Below are 22619 nucleotides of genomic sequence, written 5' to 3'. Positions count from 1 at the left end.
CGTGGCTTCTCTCTTGGGGCAAGTGTTTGAAATGGAAAGAAATCACACCAACTCTGCTTTAGAATAGTGAAGGTCATGGTGAAGTTTTTGTCAGATTTTCAAATGTGTAATGTCTTCTGCACTAGATACACCAAGACCAACCTACTTACTCTAAGTCACTGGCAAACCTCATAGGTATTGTAACTTTAAAAATTCTAGCTGCAGGGTGACTCGTGAATGGGTCCCATCCATTATTAATACAGCTACATAGTCCATTTTTATGTAACTTAGCACAAATTTTATCATTGTGGGCCTTTGGGTTGTTGGCAGTTCTCTTTACAGGGAGGGGTAGAATTTTTAATCCATGCTGAGCATGGCAATTAAGAATGAGGTTCCCTGTGCATAGGACTTCTTTTTAGTAGAACGTATGCACAAAACATTAAGTCCTGTTTAAAGACCACAAACATATGGCGTATGTACCTTCCTTAATATGCATTTAGTCTTCCTGAAAAGTAAATGACTCCCTCTACTTGAATTGACTACCACAAAATTCAGTGAACAGCCTCAATCTTACCAACTTCCTCTTCTCTAGAAAGGATTTCTTCATCTTTATTCTTCTGGGTAGGAAGCATTGCTCAAGTCCTCTTTTCCAAAAGACAGCTTGCTCTTGTAAGTTATAATTCTGCCCTTTAGGTTGTGTGTGCATTTTATTAAATATGTGAAAACACTGTTTCATTGAATCCTAAGTAAAATAAGTTTACAGCAGCTGTCGTCATACCACAGTTCATGTTGTGTTGCAAAGGAAATGGCGGCTAGTAAATATTCCTATTTTAAAATAGAACTTAAGGTAGACTTCCTTGATCCCTCCTTCTGTATGTATGTATCAGTAAATGTTGTTCAGAAATGCTACTGTTCAGCTTTTGCTGCCTGTTAACAATTTATATTTTACATAAATTGTCTGAGTGTCCAGTTTTATACTTCATTGACCAATGAAGTCAGGGAATAAGGAAGGCAGAACTTGACTGTTTTAGTGTGGTTCTTTGTTCACCTCTTCAGTTCAAGCAAGCATATTGATCAGCAGCGCTTTCAGCTCTCCACACCAGCTTCTTTTCACTTCTTTCTCCTGCCACTCCGTCAGGAAAATTTCTGTCCACCCTATTGCTATCACTTCAGCAAGGGTTGTCTGTTCTCCACTATGATCTGTTTTAGTCAAATGCTGGAATCAAAGACTTCATGCACAGGTCTATAAACACTTAATTTATTTTCTTGGGAGTAGTGTTTTCGGTTGAAATAATATATGATAAGAAAACAAACTATCCTGAAGCATTTATAACTTACCTTGTACCTCTTTTAGAAAAACCCAGAAAGCAAAATCTAAGGCTAAAATGAATTTTGTCACAACAAGCATCCTGTAGCTAAACGTGGCATCACAAGTGGAAAACTGATGCCTTGTTTCTGTTTCTAAGTCCTGTTCTAGACCTGCACGCTGGTTCTTTGTGAGCATCAGAAGTGCTTTGAGCCATTGACTAAGACAGTAACTCAAACGTGCAAATTGGAAGATGAAGAAAACCTTTAGCATTATTCAAACTTCTTTCAAAAACTAATCACAAAGATAATTGGTTTAAAAGTGCAATGTATAATATATGAAAGGCTACCATGCTACCAGTTTTTAAGAAGGCTAATGTCCAGTGTTGAACAGGAATGACTAGTATGTTAATGGATAATATGAGAAGATTTTTCATAAGGGTCTTATAAAATGTAACCTCATAACATGTTAAAGCTCTGGTATTTCAGATCCCTTTACAGTCTTGAAGTGATGCCAGCAGTCAGCTTGCATGTAGAAATTCTGTTTCATTTCCTTTTGATATGCTAAAGTCTGTATAAAGTTCAGAATTAGGACTTTAGTACTGACTAAAAGAGAATGTTCATCTGTCCTGCTGGGCAGAATCAAAAACTGAGAAACTTGGAACAGACTTTTTTTTAAATTTTATTTCTGGCCTTAGAGTCCTCTGAAATCCCATTTATCTAACCACAAGGGCAACACACATAAAGCACAGATCTTTCATTTCTGAAGATGAAACAATATCTCAATGATTTCCATAACATAATTTTGCTTACTTGTTTTACTAATTTTTCACATTAAGTATAATGAACTATGCTATCTTGTCCTAAAAAGCAGAATTATTCTTTCAGAAAGTAGATTAATTTGAACAAGTTTGTCTCCTTGTAATACATTCACTGGTATTGTCTTTTCATTGTGCTTTTCACTTCAAATAGAACATAAATTAGCTTGAGAATTACAACAGAGAATGTAAGACGTTATTCTTATTTCCTATATATGGTGTACTTTATTTTTCTTTCTTTTCAGACTTGATGGCTTTCCTTTTGAGTAAGTATAAATATTTTCATAATCGGTTTCACTTGATAAAGACGATTGGTGTTTTTCCTTGCCTTTCTCTCCCCTTTACCTAAAATTTGCAGGTAAAAAATAGACCAGAATAAGCCAGGCCTAAGAATGTCCATTTAAGCACAATTGTACAGATTTATATGTATCAAAACATTCTCTTCCTAATTCTGTTGTCTAACAGTGCTGTAGTCTTAGGCATTCAACTTACCAGATACGGCTATGAAAACTTACGCTTTCCTTTCCTTCTTATCTCTGTACATATGGTTACAATATTGAAACGTAGTAAGGGGGATGCTTTGTTCTTCATGCCTTCTTCCTTACATTTTTTTCACGTTGAGACAAAAGTAAGCTGTGTATCTACACTGAAATTTGTACTAAATTAAAATGTGCCTGGTTAGTTTCATACAGTCTCTCATCCTGTCCGTGCATTTGGCCATTTCCAATGGTTCATGAGTCTAGATTATTACCACCTTCTACCCCAAAATCAACTACCGTAAGCCAAACTAAAGTGTAGAACACACGGGCATCTGCACAAAGTAATTCAGGGCGATTTGTGAATTTTATGCTTTGATAACTGCACACTCTGGTTAAACTTTTAACTATAGTAAATGCAAGTTAGTAGCCCTATTTCTGATGAAGGCATGAAAAATATCAGCTTTGATATGTCCTTTTTTTCTCTCTAGTTAACTGAAAAACATTTTTATAACAGACGATATCTTTGAACCGCAGCATGTTTTACTGTCAAACACATCAAACTATGCCATTTTGTTAGCTCTGAAGGAGACACAACTAATTTAAGAAAATGTTTTAATATTACAAAAACCACACAACTTCTTGAGTCCTTCCAGGTTCTCATTTTTATATTCTTATTTTTGTATTTAGGATTTAAAAATGACAGGAATACTTTACTCTAATTCAATGATAGTTTGATAACAGCTTTGCTAATCCTGCTTAATATGTGATATATTACCTCATTCTGTTTCTGCAGGGAAGGTATGGATACAGATAAAGATGATCAACATGGAAGGTACTATTGATACAGTCACTAAAATATTAGTTCCACAGTACTGACTTAGGATCCTGTGTGTAGATATCTGTTTTCAGTGTCACTGTGGGCAGGTGTCCCAAATTGTTTCTTTGCTGGGATGAAGGCTTAAGATTGTTGAACAAATTAAAACAGACAGATAAAAAAAACCCAACACTTTGAGCTGCAGTATTATAAATAATGATCTTTTCTGAAGAAAGGTTAAATAAATATTCAAATTTTTAAAAACTGATTTTAGTGAGGATCAGAGTAGGTATGTGAGATGCATTAAAAGAATTGGTTTCAGTGTTTTCAACACTGTAACTTTGTGATATCATTTCTCAACAGATTGGAGTATACAGACCAACAAGGCAGAATAAAAAATGCAAGGTAATACTCTAAACAAGTATATTGAAAAGAATTAGCTCTTGCATTTTGCCATATATGAAATACTTGCATGTGTTTCTTATCCTGAAAATCATTTTTTCTAGCTTTGACCTTCTCTTATTTTTCCATACCTTTGCACTGTTAACATTTTTCATGTATAAACTGCATGTAGTTTTGTGAAAATACTAATTTGGTAGGTAACTTGGTTTTAGTCACTTCATTAATGTTGAAATTGAAGACTGTGTTTCTGATAATGTTACATTCTTAATCTCGTTTCTTTCAAACTCAATAGTGGGTTGTAAAAGTGTTAACAGTGATTCTTTAGTATGGGAAAATATAAAACAAAAATTAAATTATTTAGTGTTTATCAACACTTACTGATTAGGAAGAGTTTAGTTCAGAGGTATCTCAAATACTTCAAGTGAAAAGCTATAGGATGAGTAGAAGATTTATATTCCCACAGCAAAAGGTAGTTTTAAATACATAGTACATTCATTGATTACAAATTCTTAATTGAATGCTTTATTCAATATTTATGTACACTGGAATTTGCTTATCTGTGACCCTTATGATTCCAGTTATGTGTCAGTGTATGTGCTAACAAAAGTGGTGTCCAGCAGTAGAAATCTCTGGGTAATTTTGTACTGTTTGGTGGATTGTTTCAGAACTGAGGATTCAGTGTTCTGTATGGGCAGCATTCTATGTGTTTTCTGATAAATAGAGCCATGTGCTGCAGCCTTGCCTATAGCTTATAACTGTTACTCACCCAAATAATGAACATAACATGTCTGAAGAATTCTGTATGTGGATTTCCTTTTCACAAGGGTAAGATGGTAACTTGATTATCAGGAGGAGGTTGTTTTTGTTATGCTGGATTTGGGGATTTTTTAATATGATTTATTTTCTCATGCTTTTCTGGTTTTCCTCACCACTTGTTTAGGGAGGCTCATAGTCAAATTGAAAAAAGGAGGAGAGATAAAATGAACAGTTTTATAGATGAACTGGCATCTTTGGTACCAACGTGCAACGCTATGTCTCGAAAGCTGGATAAACTCACTGTATTGAGAATGGCTGTCCAGCATATGAAAACACTACGTGGTAAGTTGATTGGGGGTGGAGGGGGGGCGACAGGACAGGACAGGACAGGAGGAGGATGGCAAAATGGGGTTTCCCCAAAGCCATACTTTTTCTCTCCCTTTTTTGCCCTCTTGCCAAAACGCAGTAAGTTAATGTATTTTGGGAGGACTTCTCCCCTTTTTCTTAGCATTTGATGCTGTGTGTTCATTTATAGCTTACTGGTTCATGGTCCCATATCCTGATCCAACTGGGAAATCTGTGGATGAGAAAAGAATAATTTTCCATCGTCTGACCTGATTGATCACCGTTGCTAGATTCAACAAAAGCGAGGCAGCTGGGGAGGAGGGAACAAAGGGCTTAAGTGGCGGCGCACAGTTGAGTCTTGTGTAGCACTGAGCAGTGCTCTTAATCAGGCAACGTGCAAAACTTATTGGATGGAGAAGTTAGATTTTAGGAGTAAGTAATATTCCTACAGGACTTCTGAGGTTTTGTGTTCATACCTGTAGCTCTGCGTGAAGGAATGGAGAGTACTTAGAAAATTCAATTTTACTCTTTTTAACCAGTTTCTGTTACAAGCAACTGAAGGGAAGCACACGGGTTTGGAAGAGTTGGGGTAGTTGCAAATTTCTGTCTTTGCCTAAAGCTTCATGTAAGAGTGAATCAGTGCTTGGATACAATTGGTGATGATGGCGAAAGCTTTAAGCCTTCAAGAGATACGCCCCTGAGAAAAGACAGTGATGCAGCTAATTTAAAGAAAGAGTCACTGTTCTAGTTTCTAGGTGACCTGGTGTCTCGCAATCATTTATCCTGGCATTCTTGAAAGGTTTAACTTTTTCTGCCACTGTCATTTTATTAGGTTAGTACTTCATAGCACGTCAGTGGTTACTAATTTGACTCTCTTTTGTCTTTATGAAGGGAACAGAATGAGAAGAATTACTGTCTAATAAACAGCTGCCTCATTTGTTGCTAATTTTGGGCTTTTGGCATTGTGAGATGATGTCATTGTAATGCTGGTTTTTTGTCTTTGCTATGGAATGAGAGAACTGATTTGTAAGTTCCTAAGTGACAATCTGTTTACATGACCTTGTCATGTTTTACTAAGTTAGAAAGAGAAGAAATAGTTCGAAGGTTTTTATTCTTTAATCTCTTTATTTTTCATTTCTAATTCTGAGATTAGACCATAAATCAAGGACAACATTTGGGTTAAAAAATATGTCAAGGAATTTAATTTACATTACTACGTAATGCAATATTTGTGTTTTAGCAAAAAAGCTTCATCCTTTTAAGTTAATACCAACAGAGCTCATGTTCATAGTAAAACAAAACCAAAAGGCAACTTTTTATTTTAAAGAACACCTGTGATGAATAACAGTATAAGAAGGAGTCAAAGGAAAATTGCTCATTTAAGTGTGTATTGTTAAGTTTATTATATGAGGATTGTTTGTTTGTTTTCTTTAGGTGCTACAAACCCATATACAGAAGCAAACTATAAGCCTACTTTTCTATCAGATGATGAATTAAAACATCTTATTCTCAGGGTATGTTTCAGCTTTTAATTAAGCGATATTAATGGCTGTGATCATAACTCTCCCAAAGCAAAACACTGGTATTTTTCTGCATTGTATCTCAGCTTAAGAATGTTCTGATTATGGAGGATACTGAAGAAATCTGCAAGACTGCTGCATAAAGTCAGTGGGTTTTAATGATGACTAATGTCTCTTAATTTAAGCAGAAAGATTTAAGAGGGGGATCTGAGAAAACTCTGATACTTTGATGGTAACCATCGGAATCATCATTTCTTTCATGGAATGATCCAAAATTACGTAAATTATTTTCTTGCAAACTTTCTGCCATGGGCTACCTTGACATGATTTTCAGCATACAGTGATATAACAGACACCTTTTTTTGAGGTCACTGGTGTACCATGATTTACTGTGTTTGGCTGCTTGCTGTATGTTTCTTCTATAGCGTGGAGGGTATATATAATTTGTCAATAGTTAAGCCCTTCTGGTAACTTGTGTAATTTGTCAAGCACTGCAGTGTCCAGATACAGCATATGCAGAATTTAATTTCTGCAGCATTGTGACTCTAAAGCTATAAAATTAGGGCCTAATCCTGCATGCTTGTATGTGACTGAAAAAGAGTACTATTGAAATGGGAATTACTTGCCTACAGGCACATAAATAAATATCCAGGTTATGTTTCGTTTCTAAAAGAGGAACTACGGAATAAATACAGTTAAAATAATATTTTAATTTGAAGGCATTATTAAACATAATCATAACATTATTGGACAAGACATGGATTCTTTCTTCCCATAAAAGTGTTTTTACATTCTGGGCATGATGGCCAGAGTGATGCCAAAAATGTTTGCAGATGCAAAAAAAACTTTATTGTAATTTCGTATCTTGCCTGTTGACTCAGTTATCTCTAAATGCTAAGACAGCTCTCCTCGTGTAGAAATTCTACTGTATACAAACTGTTTTTAAAGGTTATAATGATGCAATGAGGATGTATAATTCAGTAATTAACTTTTTTTTTTCCTAATTAGGCAGCAGATGGATTTCTTTTTGTTGTGGGCTGTGACAGAGGGAAGATACTGTTTGTTTCAGAATCTGTCTTCAAGATCCTCAACTACAGTCAGGTATTCTTTTCCATTTTAAGTAATGTTAGGCCTTAAAAGATTTGAAAGCCTTTTTTTTTTTTATGATTATGCATTTATATGGAGGGGTATTTATGTGATAGTCTTGTCTTGAAAGCTGAGATTTGTTGCAAAGAAAGAGCTTTTCTCTGCCATGTCATTAGAGGAGATTGTTTCTGGTTTCCATTCAAACTAAGGAGGTAAAAAGGAACTGAATTTACTTCACCGATTGATGCATTCTGATCAGGGATTTACCCTCAGGCTTGCAAAAGCGTTATCTAATTGGCAGTGTAAGCAAATACTGAAAGATCAGTCTGAGGTTCTTCCAATAGCTCCACGTGAATTTTTCAACTTAATTTTCTTTCTGTCTGTTCTGGTTTTGCTAGCACACTTACTGATGGAAACTGGGAAGCAATTATTCCAAAGCCAGGTTTTTAATATATGTTTAACGTGGGGCTTAATTTGCACCATATATTGTGTAAATAATATTCTTCATTCTTTCTGTCATCTGCCCTTCTTACCAAATTTAAAACCTGTATTAACTTCAAAAGTTTTCCCCAGCCAGCCTTTAGTTAGGTGTATACTATATACCTACTCATCATGTAAATGTTGAAAGAGAACATCTGCAATTATGATTTTTTTCCTTCAAATGTGTAGCATATGAAGTGAGACTGAAGAGAAACTAGAATATTTGTTGGTCGTGGATTGAGCATGCTATTTCTGCAAAACTCTTACTAAAAATAATGAAAGAAATTACTGTGTAATGTAGTCATAAATATACCAAGAAAATTTCATTAAATCCTGGATCTTAGATGTTTGATGTTCCTTGGTTAGACCTAAATGTAAAAGTATTGTTTGTAATGGATGCTAAAATTGGGAAAAGATACTGAACAATTATTTTAATTTTTGACTGAATATTCAATTTCTACAGAATGATTTGATTGGTCAAAGTTTATTTGATTACCTTCATCCTAAAGACATTGCCAAAGTGAAGGAGCAGCTCTCTTCTTCTGACACTGCGCCACGAGAAAGGCTTATAGATGCAAAAAGTAAGTATAACCACCTTTTGAAAAACAGTGCTGTAGCCATATTCAGTGCTTCTGAATATTTGCCTAATGTCAAAAGTGTGTGTGGGAGGTGCTGTTTGGATTGTGTGTCGTGTCAAGGAAGTTTTAGCTTAAAGATGGGGGAGAGGGAAGGAATATGAAACAGACACCTGAATGTAGAAGCTAGTAGGTTTGGCATGCACTGCAATACAGACACATTGGTTTAACTGGCTTCACCTGTGAGGTATCCTCTCTTTTCCAGGCATCAAGGGTTTATTTTTTCTCATTGAAACATATGAAGCGTTTGTTCTAATCTGTCATTGTCAATGGTCAGAATACACTGAGTATTATTTTGGTAATCCGTAGCTGTCAGTCAAGGTAGAGGATTCTTTTTATTTATTTCGTACTTACTTATTGCCACTTCCATCAGTGACCTAACCTTTCTTTTATAAGGTTTTTAACTTGGTCCTTGGAATCATCTCCTACTCTGTCTCTTAGCTCTATTCCAAACTCTGGTATTTTAAAGTAGTTCTGTATCTTTGCTGCTTTTGAGGTGAGTGGGTGTTTAATTCACTCTCATAACAGGAGTCTGCTTTGCTTAAGTAGAAGATGGTATCTTACAGCTGCAGATTTCCAGGTCGTTAAGTCTCATACTTGTCAGGAGCAGAAATCTCTTAAGATCTCATCTCAAAGAAGCCACCAGCTCAACTTTGAAACTGAAGCTGAGAGATGTCATTGCAGGGCAGTGAGCCTAGAGGCTCCAGCTGGATCAGCTGAGGTTTTTCTGGCTCCTGGTTTTGTCTGGTTGTCACGCATGTGTATCCAGTGCTAGCTCCTTTTTTGTATGCCTCTGACAAAGTTAGGGCAAAAATAAATACTATGAATTACAGTCTTCCCATCTGCTATGGTGGACTGATTGGTAGAATTTCAAGAACTCATATTCTTAAGAGTACTAGTACGTATGTATGTATTTATTTTTACGTTGGCATGAGTGACTCAAGCACAGCTCGTACTGTCACCACTGAACAGCAGTTTAGAGTGCATGTCATGCAGGACAGCCTGACCTCCTTGAGGTGACCTCACTCAATTCTTATTTTAAGGAAGTCACACTTTACACTAAAACATTGGCATCGTTGTTTTCCTCCTTAAGTTAAAAGCCTACAGGGCCGTAGAAGTTTTTGTACACCTTTATAGCTGTTTGTTTATACATATCCCCATGTGGAAATAGTGGAAGTGGATAGCAAGCTGTTGAAAAGTTGCTACGTAATTGAAATCTCTCATCAGCTCTTAGAGCACTCTTCCCTGGAGCTCCAGCTGCATCACTGGCATCACTGATACCTGTGCTCCTGATGCATGCCATGCATCTTCCTGGAGCTCTGTTTGTACCGGCACTCTGCTGCTGGCTTACAGAGTTGATGTGTCTTTTGGTACTGTATTTCTCTGGATAGTTTCCACAGAAAAGAATCTAAGACTCTCCTGCAAGAATATGATAAAGGTCAGGACTTACTGTTAGGGCAGGCTCATATGCACGTATTTCTGTGGGGCTAGAGAGAGCTCTTAAACATAACGAGATCTTGGGGATTTGCAGTCCCTGTGTAGGTCACTGCTACCTTTTTTTCCTCCTTCCATCAGAACAATGAAAAAATCTAATGTCTAGAAACACACCAGCTGAGATGGACCTGGAATGACACTGGGCCTCTTCTGCTCTAAACGTGCACATGTGATCTCTGGGTGGGTGTTGTGATAGAAAAGTCTTCCAGTCTGAAGGGTTATGGGCCTATTGAGTGGCTATGTATGAAGTACTGCTCTGCTTATGGGTAAATAATCTCTATTTTAAATCAGTTGATTAGTGTTCAAAGAAATCACAATGTTTATTGCAAAATTTGTGTGGATTCATACAATCTTTTGCTAATCTTTGCATTTAGAACCCTGTGTTCTCAAGCTTGCGTCAATGTTTTCATGCTAGAAAGTATAATCAGAAATTCTGATGTTGATGTGGTCAGTTGAGTCCTGTATGTATTCACTTATATGAAAATCTCCAAAATAGGACTTCTGCTTCTGAAGAAGGCTATGAAAGGACTTCTGTGCAAGTCCCAGCAAAACTGGAACATCGTACAGTTGGGTCATATGATGTAATCATTTGTGTGGTTAACTTTTCACCTGACAAAGAGGGCTTCCTCACTTCCTCTGTTTGCTACAGCTGGACTCCCAGTTAAAACTGATATAACACCTGGGCCATCGCGACTATGTTCTGGAGCAAGACGGTCCTTCTTTTGTAGGATGAAGTGCAATAGACCTTCAGTGAAAGTAGAAGATAAGGATTTTCCTTCAACCTGTTCAAAGAAGAAAGGTAACAATTAGGCATTTTATTACCAAATGTAAGGGCTGTCAGGCTTTTTTTATACAATTGCTCATTTGCAGTGGTTAAATTTTTTTCATTTATTGAACACTGTCAATGTTCTTATTAAGATGTTGAACTAGGTCTAGGTCACTTATTCATACTTCTTCCCCGCACTGCGCCCCCAGTAGCTCTTACACACTGTATTAGCATATAAGCCAAATTCTCCTCTCTGACGCCTTGAAATTTTTGCAGGCAGTCTGTGCTGACAGTTCTGGGGTGGTTATTGCATCTTCTTCAGACGTTGATCATTTTACATTCAGTCTTAACCTTCTAGCCAATGTCCCCAACAAAGGGGAGCTGTTACCCGTTCTGTTTCTCTGCTCCATGTTTGATATTTGAATGGATATCCAACTCAAAAAATGAGTTTATTCTGAGTTCATTTGTTGTTTTGGTACATTCCGAGTACTGGAAATATAGCATTTCTACACCAGAAGTATTTGGTTGTAACATTATCAAAGTTAGTAATATTTTTTTCTTCTACAGGATATTATTCTAGACATGTTTGAATATATATTTAATCCAAATTTGAAAGTTTCTTCTTTGAGTACTTTGGATAATACATTTGGTATTAGTTACAGTGGAAAGTGTCAACTAGAGAACAGAAGGCAATTTCAGTGTTTTCTCTCTGGATGTGACTGCTGCCCCAAGTACTTCCTGCCAGGTTCAGCCACAGCTTCAACCTTGGATCATGCTGTAGCGCTCATCCCTGAGGAAACCAGCTTGTGCAGTTAGGCGTACGCCTTTTACTCTGCCTCTCTATGAAAATCTTCTTCCTTGCGGTTTTGAGGCCTGCTCAGTGCTGAGAAATATGAGTTCTCCTTTCAGATACCGACTGTAGTACTTGTCATTGTGAATCTTCATCCTCACCCCTATGTACAGCTATCCCCTGTACACCCCACACAGTGTATATTCTGCCAAACAAATTGTTCTGTTCTTTGTAGGAGCCTCATGTTAAGTTGAAAAAGGCTTCTTATTTATTTGTTAATATACTAATTTTTTCAAACAGTCCTTTAGATTATTTGTATCCTTTGCTGAAATAATAAAATGTGATGCAATTTCTACTTAAAGATTATCAAAAGCAACCTTGGTCTGAACTATGTGGTGTTTCAGTATAATCAATGGTTTTGCAGAGATAAATTGTTTATTAAATTATCTCAGATTATAGCTGCATTAAAGCAGGAGTGAAAAATCCCTTAGTGAACAGGATCCCAGATTTCCTGGATAAGAGAGGAGATGCATTATTAGCAGAACTGAGGTGAAGTTCGCCAAAGCAATATCCGTGACCTAACTGCTTTTCTGGTTTTTGTTGTTTGTGTTTTTTTCTTTTTACAGCAGACCGCAAAAGCTTTTGCACTATTCATAGTACAGGATATTTGAAAAGCTGGCCGCCAACAAAAATGGGACTAGATGAAGATAATGAACCAGATAACGAGGGTTGTAATTTAAGCTGTCTTGTTGCAATTGGACGGCTGCATCCTCATGTAGTACCACAGCCGGTCAATGGTGAGATCAGGGTGAAACCTACAGAATATGTTTCTCGACATGCGATAGATGGGAAATTTGTTTTTGTAGATCAGAGGTAAGAATGCTTGTAATAATTTCCACAATAAGTCACTGTCTGACGCTGCTTTACTGACAGCTTTACTTAAAGCAGTGTAAATAGAATTGAAAGAGATGACTGTTCTTTTCAACTTTTTACTAAATCCTGACTGCAAGTTATTTTAGTTTTTAAGACCCAGATCAAAGCTATTACTGTGTATTTATTCAGTATTGCTGAGTAATTTTTAAAAAAATCTCAAAAAAAAGGCTTACTAAACAGAATAATCCACAGATTGTTTTTGTCCATTTGTTAAGGGAATGTATACATGTAATCCTCAGAAGAATATGCTGTCCTGTTTTGAAACTGGACTTTGTAATTACTACCTTTGTTGTCTGGAAACTTTTGCAAAACACCACATAGTTAAGTTGTTGCACAGGCTGCATTAGGCTTTGATAGCATATACATTTCTTTAACTATATACTTGGACACATTCTGCTGAATTAATACTTCTGTATGTGATCTTTTGTATTTATAAGAAAGCAAGATTTTCATAAGCTTTACTTCTTGGAAAAGGTTTGAGAACTTGTACCAGTGTGGTACCTTCTTTCAAACATCAATTTTATTATCTAGAAGGCTAATTCTTACCTTTTCCAAAAGAAATTGCTTGCATTTTCTTAACTAGCAGAGAGACGTGACCTGGGTCTTCCTTTAAAATAACTGGCATCGTCAAGGGAAAAAAGGTGGTTGAAGGGTGTTAATGGAGGGGTTACGCGGGGTTGGTTGGAGAGGGCTAGTTTGGTTCCCTTCCCTGCCAAGACGGATTGAGAGTGCCCAGGTGAGGCTGTTGCAGGTTGTCTGTGGCTTTGGCTCAGTTGCTTACAACATAAAAAGCCCAGGCTCCAAACTCTGCCAGAATCTGCCTGCTGGAATGTGTTTCAGGGGTGTGTCTGGTGCGTCACTGATTTTTTTAGTGGACTTTGAGAGGAACTAGAGCTGGTAGTCTTGCGAGGAAGTGCAGTCAGGAGATTCTGTTTTTTTGTGTGTGTGTGTGTGTTATCTATTTGGTTGGGGTGGTCGGGTTTTGGGTTTTTTTGGGGGGGTCGTTTGGGTTTGGGTTCTTTTTTGGGGGGTTGTTTGGGGTTTTTTTTGTTTTTAATTTAATAGAAAGCTTTTTGAAATACCAGCTCTTCAGCAGCAGTGCTTAGAGCTGGTGATCACTCTGGGAGCTACGAGAGCATCCGTAGCCTTTCTGTTGCTCAGAAAGTGTGCCATTCTGTCATGCCAAAGTATGGTTGTTTATGAATGAGTTTTATCGGACATATTCCCCTGATGGATAGTTTTGAAGTATTTCTAAAATAATAAGACTCGGAAAATGTTGACCCATTGGATTTAAATGCATATGATCTTATTTAATTGTTTTCCAGGTGTTGTTTACAGTCCTTGGAATGCGTATACTACTTCAAAGGGTTCTTTGAAAGGGAATTTTTTTGGAAGAAAGCCTCATCTGTAGGCTTGAACTTGGCATCCTGTGATCCATGCTTCCACTAGAGAATATTTAGACACCTGTAAAAGTTGAAAACTATTAATTCAGTTCTATGTTGGGGTTTTTTGTTCATATAGACTTGCACTGTTCCTTTGTCATTTGTCCAAGGGAATCCAGGAAAGAAACACTTCTTAAACTCTCTGTGCCCCTAACTTCTTGTCCTTATGGATTGCATGGTCCCTGGAGAAGAACTGCTCTGGATTAGGTACTAACTAGCTGGGCTACCACAGCCAGAGAACTACTTGACAGTTCACTGTCAAAATGGCAGGCTACACTGAACAGAATTTCAAGGAAAATCATCCCCACCTCTTACTACTTCAGTACTTTAATGACTCTGGATGGTGAATTTGAGAGTAAAATTAAGTTTATTATATATACAGCTTCAGAATTCAAAGCTGCCTTGTTAAGTCAGAGAAGCCAAGCTAAGGAAAAAAGTAAATAAAAGGTGAAATTCGAGGTGGACAAGAACAATTCCCTTCCTTAATAGTGAATTCAATACCTGACCATATTCTAAGTCTTTTGACATCTGCTGTAATTTGGTGCATCTTCTCCTTTCCAAAAACCCTGTTTATCCTGCTACGAAAGTAAATGCAAAAGGTTTGACAAGTTGCTTACTGATGCCCATATTGGTTGTTACCCATCTATGTCAGGTTTCCCACCATTGCAGTGCTGTTAAAAGGCTTGTTTACTGTAGTTCTTGGAAAAATACTGGAATAAGGTTGACTTGGTTCCTAGCTCTTCCTTTTTAAAAGTGGTTCTCCACAGGCTCTCAGAGATAAATCACCAAAGCAGTCTTGGAGCTCTCAGCAGTGTAAGTGTCCTGGGATAAGGTTCACCAGACAAAAGCCAGTTTGAAAGTTTCTCTCATGTGAATACTTCTAATGTTTCCTTCTCCAAGGCTGAGGTCTTAGAGCTCTCTGTCAATGAGGACCTCAGGTGTAAGCCACCTGATGGGTGCTGAATGTCTGGGGAAAATGCAAAAATGCCCTGCATTTAAATACTATGGGTTTTGTGCTTCAATGCTTTTTCTGCTGTTCTTATTCATAGTTATTAATATGTACTAATTTCTACATTTTATAATACTTCAATTGGGCTTTTTTGAGATTGCAGAAGAGGTGATGATTGATCTACCTAGGTTTGTTCCTTACTACCCTTCCTATTTAATTTGAATTGGAATGGTTTGGAATTGTGACTCTCATACTGATTTCTTCAAGGAACTATCATTTTTCATTCAGTAAATACTCTTCTAAGAAAGATACAAAATCAAAGTTCACTGTAGTTCAGTAGTTTTGTTTGCTCTCCGTTCTTCTAATGAGGATCTCAAACTCTTACCCTGGAGTCATTCAGCCGTGTTACTTTCTATTCTAATGTTCTTGAGCAGTTTCCCTAGGGCTCCTCCAGATTTAGTTCTGACAGTGGTCTCTGTGTTCTAAATCAAATGGTGTGCATTTCAGGGTCTCTTCTTGGATGGCTGGTTGCGTTTTGTTCCTTTCTCAACTGTTTCTTTCGTCACCAGGAAGTCTTAGAATGAGTTCCTCAGGTGGTGGCTGTGTTCTGTGCACTGTGGTAGCAGTAATGTATTGTCCCTCCCCAGGTAGCCTCAAAAGTGTGTCTTATGCTATCTTACGGGGGCTGGAGGCAAGTGTACGCACCCCTCATGGAGAAGGTGACAGCAATTCTCTTCTGCCGCCCGCTTCCCCCCCAGTCTGTTACTTTTCATGTTGGTGTTTTGAGTTAGATGAGTTATCCTAATGAAGTTGTTACAGCTTCTAAATCATTAACAACTCAAGAAGTAATTCTTGTTGTCTGAACATACAGATCTTTAGGGTGTTCAGCATACTGGCCCACTATAGCTTCTTCCTTGTCAAGAACGACCCTTTCACCTTGTGTTAGGCTGTTGTATAGCTTATTTCACTTACCTGCAGTGTTGCTTTGCCTTTTTCCTCTTGAACTTAGTTTAAAGCTTGGGTTACCAAGCTGATGCGCAAAGTCCTAGTTTCTTGGGATGTCCTCCATCCTTGCCAACAGCTCCTTGAACACTACCTGAGAGTCAGATCACAAATCCATGTCTTTCCCACGTTGTGGATCACAGGTGTATTTAGTTCTAAAGTGTTCTGATGGGGAAGAAAATTAGTTGACTTTGTGGCTGGTTCTGGTGAAACAAAAAGTTGGTTTATTTGCTTCATGCTCCTGTTCGATTTAAAAGAGAGACACATAGTAGGTCTCTCAGTGCTTATTCAGGAAACTTGTATTTGTTAACCTTCCTTTTTTATGAGTGTGGATGCAGGATTTGGTGGGGTGTTTTTTGTACCACTCTTAAGGCTTGTGACTTGAGAAGAGAAAATGCTCCTGAAACACTTGTTATGCTACAATTTGGCGTCCATGTAGCAGCAGCAGCACCATGGGTACACAAAGGGACACGGCCGTTCTTCGAACTTTTAATGTCTACTTTTCAATGGCATTTTATGCAGAAAGCTTCGTATTATCTTGTGGCTACTACAAGGCAGCTTTATTCAGGTTTAAATTCTCAAAATTACAATATACGTCCAAAGCTATTTAGAAAGTCTTACATCCCCTCCAGTAATGATAGGTCAAATATAATACCTGTGGGCTGGTCGTGTCATGTACCTTTTTAAGTACTTGAGAATTAAAAATAGTATTCTTAATGATTTTTTTTTTTTTTTTTACCTTCTGAGCTGAAAATACCTTTCCGCATTACTTGAGCCTCACCCACCTTCCGTGTGAGTTTTAGTGATCTGTCACTAACACTTCAACTTGAAACGAATATTTTTTTCTCTCTCTTTTTTTTTTTTTTTTTTTCCCCCCCTCTACCTCCCTTCCTCAAGGGCAACAGCCATTCTGGCATACTTACCCCAGGAACTTCTAGGTACTTCGTGTTATGAATATTTTCATCAAGATGATATAGGACATCTTGCAGAATGTCATAGACAAGGTACGATTATTAATAATTCAGTAAAGAAATTTTGTAAAAAAATATTGGGAACAATTGTGTATTAAGAAACCAAACAAACTTGAAGAAATTTGGATGTCTTTCTGTTTGGCACATGCAGCACAATTCTCTACTAAAGCATTTGCAAACAATATAATTATCTTAGACTTCCATGGATTTTTAGTGGTTGTTCGAGGCTCAGGTTGGGTGAGGGGGGATGACTGCAGAAATACCATTTTTCATCAAGGGTGAAGGGAGGAATTGACTGAGTTTTCCCTGATAAGGGCTCTGCTTATGTAGTCCTGGTGCCTGTTTGACACAAGTTTACTTGCTTTCTGTCTGTCTTTAGTTTTGCAGACAAGAGAAAAAATTACAACTAACTGCTACAAGTTTAAAATAAAAGATGGCTCTTTTATTACATTGCGGAGTCGCTGGTTCAGTTTCATGAACCCTTGGACCAAAGAAGTAGAGTACATTGTCTCAACAAATACAGTCGTTTCGTAAGTATTTTTCCATTAGCAGATGCATGTAAAGGCCGGTTGCTTTGCCCTGTTCGCCGATGAGATTTGACCTAAATACGTGCACACTTTCTATATGAGAATAGGCGTCTTCTCCACATAACACCCAGAACTGCATACCTGGGGAGAGGGGAATTAGTTTAATAATTCCAGTAGTTTAGTAAGTGTCTATTAAAGCCTGCAGAAATGTAAATGTTTTCTTTCTTTGGGAAACCCTGGTGTTCCAGTCTTTGTAGGGACTGATGGGAGATGCGTTTCTTTGCTTTTGTAGGAACTTCCCCTCCCCTTTCCCTTTTCCTTGAGGGTTCTGTACAGGTGCAACGACTTCACAGTAAAATAACTGCTGTAGCGGATTCTCTTATGAGAGAAGCTGTTTGGGTTGTGTGTTGCACACTGAGTTGTAACATGGTGGCTTATTTCTGTGGTTTCTCTCGCCTTGGTGTCAGTCAGAGTGCTGCTTTCACAGAGGTGACAGTGACTCACAAACCACTTAAACCCTGCAGTATTTCATTCTGAGCCACTGGCAGAGTGACTTTCACAGGGTTTTCTATCGCTGATTCCTCTAATTCTTGAAATCCACAGCACCAACGTACTTGATAGTGGAGACGCAGCCTTTCCACAGCTTGCAGCTTCTCCACACAGCATGGACAGTGTGCTTCAGGCTGGAGAAGGTAACTACTCTACTGTGAGGAAGTTATTGGCAGTCGTGCCTTGTTAGCAGCTAATCCTGCGTGCACAAATTTGCTGCACTCTTGCATTGAGAATTTGTTAATATCCTAAAGAAAAATAAGTTTTGGGGCAAAAAAGTGCTAATGCAGTTCTTGCCCTGTTGAACTTAAATATCAACTTTGGATATAAGCTGGTTAAAGAGAAGTGAATGAGCCAGTTGAAAGAAACAAGTATAAACAGGGTTGGAGGGGTGATCTGGAGGAAAAATATTTGCCTCCATTAATGGTGCTGTTTGTACGTTGTCCCAGAGTGAATTCACATTCTGTGGTCAATGCAGAGGACTACTCAGAGGGTGAATGGATTATAAATACAGTTTAGCCATTTGGCTGATGGCCCCACACCTGCCCTTGTGCCCAAAAATTTGACACTTTGTCCAGGCATGAAGACTGACCTCTGGTAATCACCATGGGCTTGTTATGAATGGTGCAGATCACTGAAGCATCCTTTGTAATGGTTGGTGTGCAGCATAATGCGGAGCAGAGCTTGATTTAATAATGAAGTGTTACTGGAGCAGGGTGGGAGTGAGGTAGAATAGAAGGATGCAGTGACAGCCCATGGATGAAAGACAGGGAAAGAAAGATGGTGATAATACTGAGATTCTTTCCAAAGAGTTGAGGACCATTGGTTTTAGAGACCTTATTTACTAGATACTACTTTTAACAGCTCTGCCTTTATAGCTGTAGAGCAAGGATATTGGACATGTCTGGAATTACTTTGTAAGTGGTACAGAATACACTTAGCAGAACAGTGCAAGACTTCAGCAGAGCTGGGCTTTCCAGTTATCTCTGTTCTGAAAAATGAGGTTCAGTAAGTGAAACTATGGAGGAGGAAGGGTGGCAAAGCATGGAACAGCTGACAGTGGTAGGAAGAGAAGCTGCCATGTAGGCGTGATGGTTAGTGACTGAAGGTAGAGTAATGGCAGTAATGTGGTGTCTGGGCCTTCTGAGGATGGAAAAAAAAACCCTACAAAGTGTTGTACAATAGGATAAGCTTATTCTTGCCACAATACAGCCTTTGAAAAGAAACCAGATGTATAATATTGTCATGCTGACAGTTCTTGTCCTCAGAAAAGAAAGTTAATTGAGTGAAGTTTATTTTCAAGTAGTTCTGGCTCTGCTAAGGATTTGATGATCTTTTAGGAGAACCTTCTCACCTTGTGATGCGTCTGAGCCATACATACTGAGGGTTGCTATTATTAAATATGAATTTCTAAAAGAAAGCAATTATCCATTATGGATAAGGAATGCTAAGGGCTTTCTTGCCCTTTCAGTACGTGATCTTTTCTTCACTATGCCTTGGAGTATATCGGGCTGCTTCCTGATTACCTCTCAAGTGTTGTGCAAGTGTCAAATCACATTAAAGTAACAGTGAGCTCCTAACTGTTCAGACCTCACTTCTGTCTCCATTTTGAGATACTTGCAGTTACCTACAGGGGGTTTATTTTTGTTCATCAGGTAGCTTGGGCTTATCCCATATTGAAAGGAATATGCACTGGCAAGTTCTTCACACAAAGCAAAGAACAAACATGTTTGCAGATGAGCCTGTTCAGGCACAGAATAAAGCAGGTCTGACAAGCTATTCTGTACCAACTCTGGACAGAGAGGTACTACCAGGTGCCTGAAACAGCCAGATTCTGGTAAGAGTCAGGATATGTTGTGTACCTGCTGGCACAGAGGGATGTCTAAGAGACACTCCACAGCTCAGTGCAAGTCAGAGCTCTCCAAGCATTTGAAGGTACTCACCAGTTGGTGGAATTGTAAATAAATACAGTTTAGAAGGTCCTGCAGCTTTTCAAAACATGCCTAAACACAAACGCTTTTGGGAAAAGGTTTGCAAGCTTTTATCTGACCTGAAGATATCTACTCATTTCAGGTGGCCCAAAAAGGACCCATCCTACTGTGCCTGGAATTCCAGGTGGAACAAGAGCTGGGGCAGGTAAAATAGGGAGGATGATTGCTGAAGAAATCATGGAGATTCACAGGTGAGAGAAAATGGTGTGAAGTTAGAGGAAAATCAGTATTGTTCTTTAAGAGGAAATTAAGAAAGTCTTTCTTCAAGCTGAATACAGAATGATACAATTGTATTTTACAAGTAGGCAGCTACAGATTCCTATTCAGAATACCTGAGGCAAAGCCCAGAGTGAAAGAATGAAAAAGTTACCTCCTTCCAGCTTTCTACTGTAAAAGACTAATACTAGAACTTCTTTTGTAATGGTGATAATTATCTGCGTACCAGAACAGTAGTTAAAAAGAACAGCTAACTAGGAACAAATTCCTTTCCAGGCCATTCTCTTTCCAATGACTTCAGGGTGTAAGTGGCACAACCTCCAAATGCCAAAGCCATTGACTACGTGCCAAAAAAGCAATGTTTGTTTTCATACAATCCACTTTGCTCAGATGCTTTTAGAGCTGTTAAATATGTAAGTTCAGCTTGTGCAGTTCTCCCGCAACGTTTTGAGCAAGGACACGATGATTAAGCTAGCGCTGCCTTCCCAGGGCCAGTCAAGGTGTAGGTCTCTGGTTTAAACAAGAAGTCCCGTAGCACCTGTCAGTAAGGGGCTGTGGTAGTACGTCGCCGTTTCTTAGAACAGCCATATCATCTCTCACCTGTGTGAGCAGCCACTTTCAGTGGATATCACTTAATTTCTACTGGCTAACAATTCCGGTTCTTCATGAATTTTCTCTTGGGCATTGTTCCCTTTCCTATGAACGTAGTCTCATCCAGAAGATGTTTAGTGGCAGTAATTTAACCACACTGAGCTGCAATTCAGGGAAACATTCAGTCTGTTTCCCACAGTTTTGTTTCTGCTCCTGGCCAGAGACTACTTACATCATTGTTTAAGGGAACAGCAGACCTGTCACATAAGGCTGCTTTCCTGTCTATAAGAATAGGAAAAAGCAGAAAGAAAAAAGCCACACTAAGGCTGAACCATACTTTGAAACTTAACCATCCCTTTTAGTAGCTGTAACACACCTCATTAGCCTCGCTGAGTGCAGTGGTGTAGCTTACCGCCCATGTTTTCATTTCATTTCAAGACCCTGGGTTAGTTCCAGTCCTTTTTCAGCAGCTGTTACTATTTTCCAAAGCTGCCTTCTGTTCAGCTTTCCCAGGGGAGCTCTGCCAAGGATAAGATTCCCATTTCCATTGCTTTTCTCTATAACTACCCCTCCTCCCTTTAGTCTATAGATTTGTTGGGTCTACAGTTAATACATTATTCATTAATAAAAAAATGATATTTGATCAAGCTATGGAAAATTGAAGTGAAAAGTGCTGCTTCAGACAGTTTAAAAAAACCAATATTAACTATATCAAATGTCCAGTGTACTTCTATAGCAGTAGCTCCATTAAGGAGTCTAGGTTACTGTGATTGAGGCAGCTCGAATTCTTCGCTGGTCTAAATTGAAGTAAAATACAAAAAAATAAGTCTTTACTCAGTACCCAGGACCTTTTCCTTCTGCCCCTCTCTGAAGGCTGTACAGGAGCAAATAAAGAGGAGGAGGAGGTAAAGCTTGCAGACTGAGCAAGCTGGACAATTTACACACAACAGTTTATCTAGCTGCAAATAAAAACTGCTGATTTGAGTAACTCCGAAAAGTGAGGAAATTACAAAAATGAAGTTCATGCTTTTAACACTTCATGCCACCTGATAATGAAGTGAGCATGAAGAAACTCCCAAGTCTCTGGCACCTGAGGCTTGAAGTTGCTGGTAAATTCATTCCCTGTTTATCCATATTTTAGGATAAGGGGATCATCACCTTCCAGCTGTGGTTCAAGTCCACTGAACATTACTAGCACACCACCACCCGACACATCCTCTCCAGGAGGCAAGAAGGTAAGAACAAGCTTTACCAATAGCCTTGTAGCAGTAAGTGGCAAGCAACATGAGATCATCACCCTTATAAAATTATACGTGAAGTTGAACTCCTCCTGGCTGCTTGGCTGAAAAAGTCTGACAGCAAGTCAAAGTATTCTGGTGGCCAAAATCTCTTTACAGTAGTCCCTAAAGTGCAGAGACCAGCAGTTCTTAAACACTGGCAGCTTTTGAAATCCACCTGCTCTTTAGATTTTCACTTTTTTGTTGTTTTTTTTTTTTTAACAGAGCTGCAAGAAACAGCTCTCCTCATTACCTCTTGATCCTCCAAAAACTCTTTAACACCACGCACTGGTGAACACTGGAAGTGCTATCGTCTGAGCACTGACTGCTCAAATGAATCACAGCAGTTTTCCTGTACTGCTGTAGCACAAAATACGACAATTAGATGCTTTACTGTGCACTGCCAGTTTATTTTTAAATCAATGCCACATACTGTGCCTTGTTCTAAGACTGCTTGAGTAGCGCTCACATACCATTACCAACACTTAACCACCAGAACACT

General features: G+C 38.4%; 1 protein-coding gene across 7 annotated transcripts in view; it reads left to right on the top strand.

Annotated features, from left to right (window-relative positions):
- Positions 1-22619, top strand: part of BMAL1 (basic helix-loop-helix ARNT like 1) — a 54644-nt gene that overhangs the window by 29476 nt on the left and 2549 nt on the right. For 3 of the 7 annotated variants that reach the window (XM_068397675.1, XM_068397673.1, XM_068397674.1), the window contains exons 4-17: positions 2348-2368; positions 3375-3413; positions 3759-3800; positions 4738-4895; positions 6333-6412; positions 7427-7519; positions 8448-8565; positions 10763-10912; positions 12296-12542; positions 16893-16999; positions 17346-17496; positions 18097-18185; positions 20116-20224; positions 21982-22075. In XM_068397675.1, the coding sequence (XP_068253776.1) occupies positions 2348-2368; positions 3375-3413; positions 3759-3800; positions 4738-4895; positions 6333-6412; positions 7427-7519; positions 8448-8565; positions 10763-10912; positions 12296-12542; positions 16893-16999; positions 17346-17496; positions 18097-18185; positions 20116-20224; positions 21982-22075 (1498 nt within the window). Of the gene's footprint in view, positions 1-602; positions 649-2347; positions 2369-3374; positions 3414-3758; positions 3801-4737; positions 4896-6332; positions 6413-7426; positions 7520-8447; positions 8566-10762; positions 10913-12295; positions 12543-16892; positions 17000-17345; positions 17497-18096; positions 18186-20115; positions 20225-21981; positions 22076-22619 lie in introns of those variants that run through there. The other 4 variants (XM_068397680.1, XM_068397676.1, XM_068397677.1 and 1 more) reach the window with 4 other exon arrangements.

The sequence above is a fragment of the Nyctibius grandis genome, chromosome 4 (genome assembly GCF_013368605.1).
Source record: "Nyctibius grandis isolate bNycGra1 chromosome 4, bNycGra1.pri, whole genome shotgun sequence".
NCBI classification, from domain to species: Eukaryota; Metazoa; Chordata; class Aves; order Nyctibiiformes; family Nyctibiidae; genus Nyctibius; species Nyctibius grandis.
The sequence above is the reverse complement of the archived record's forward strand: the minus strand, read 5'-3'. Positions and strand labels throughout refer to the sequence as shown.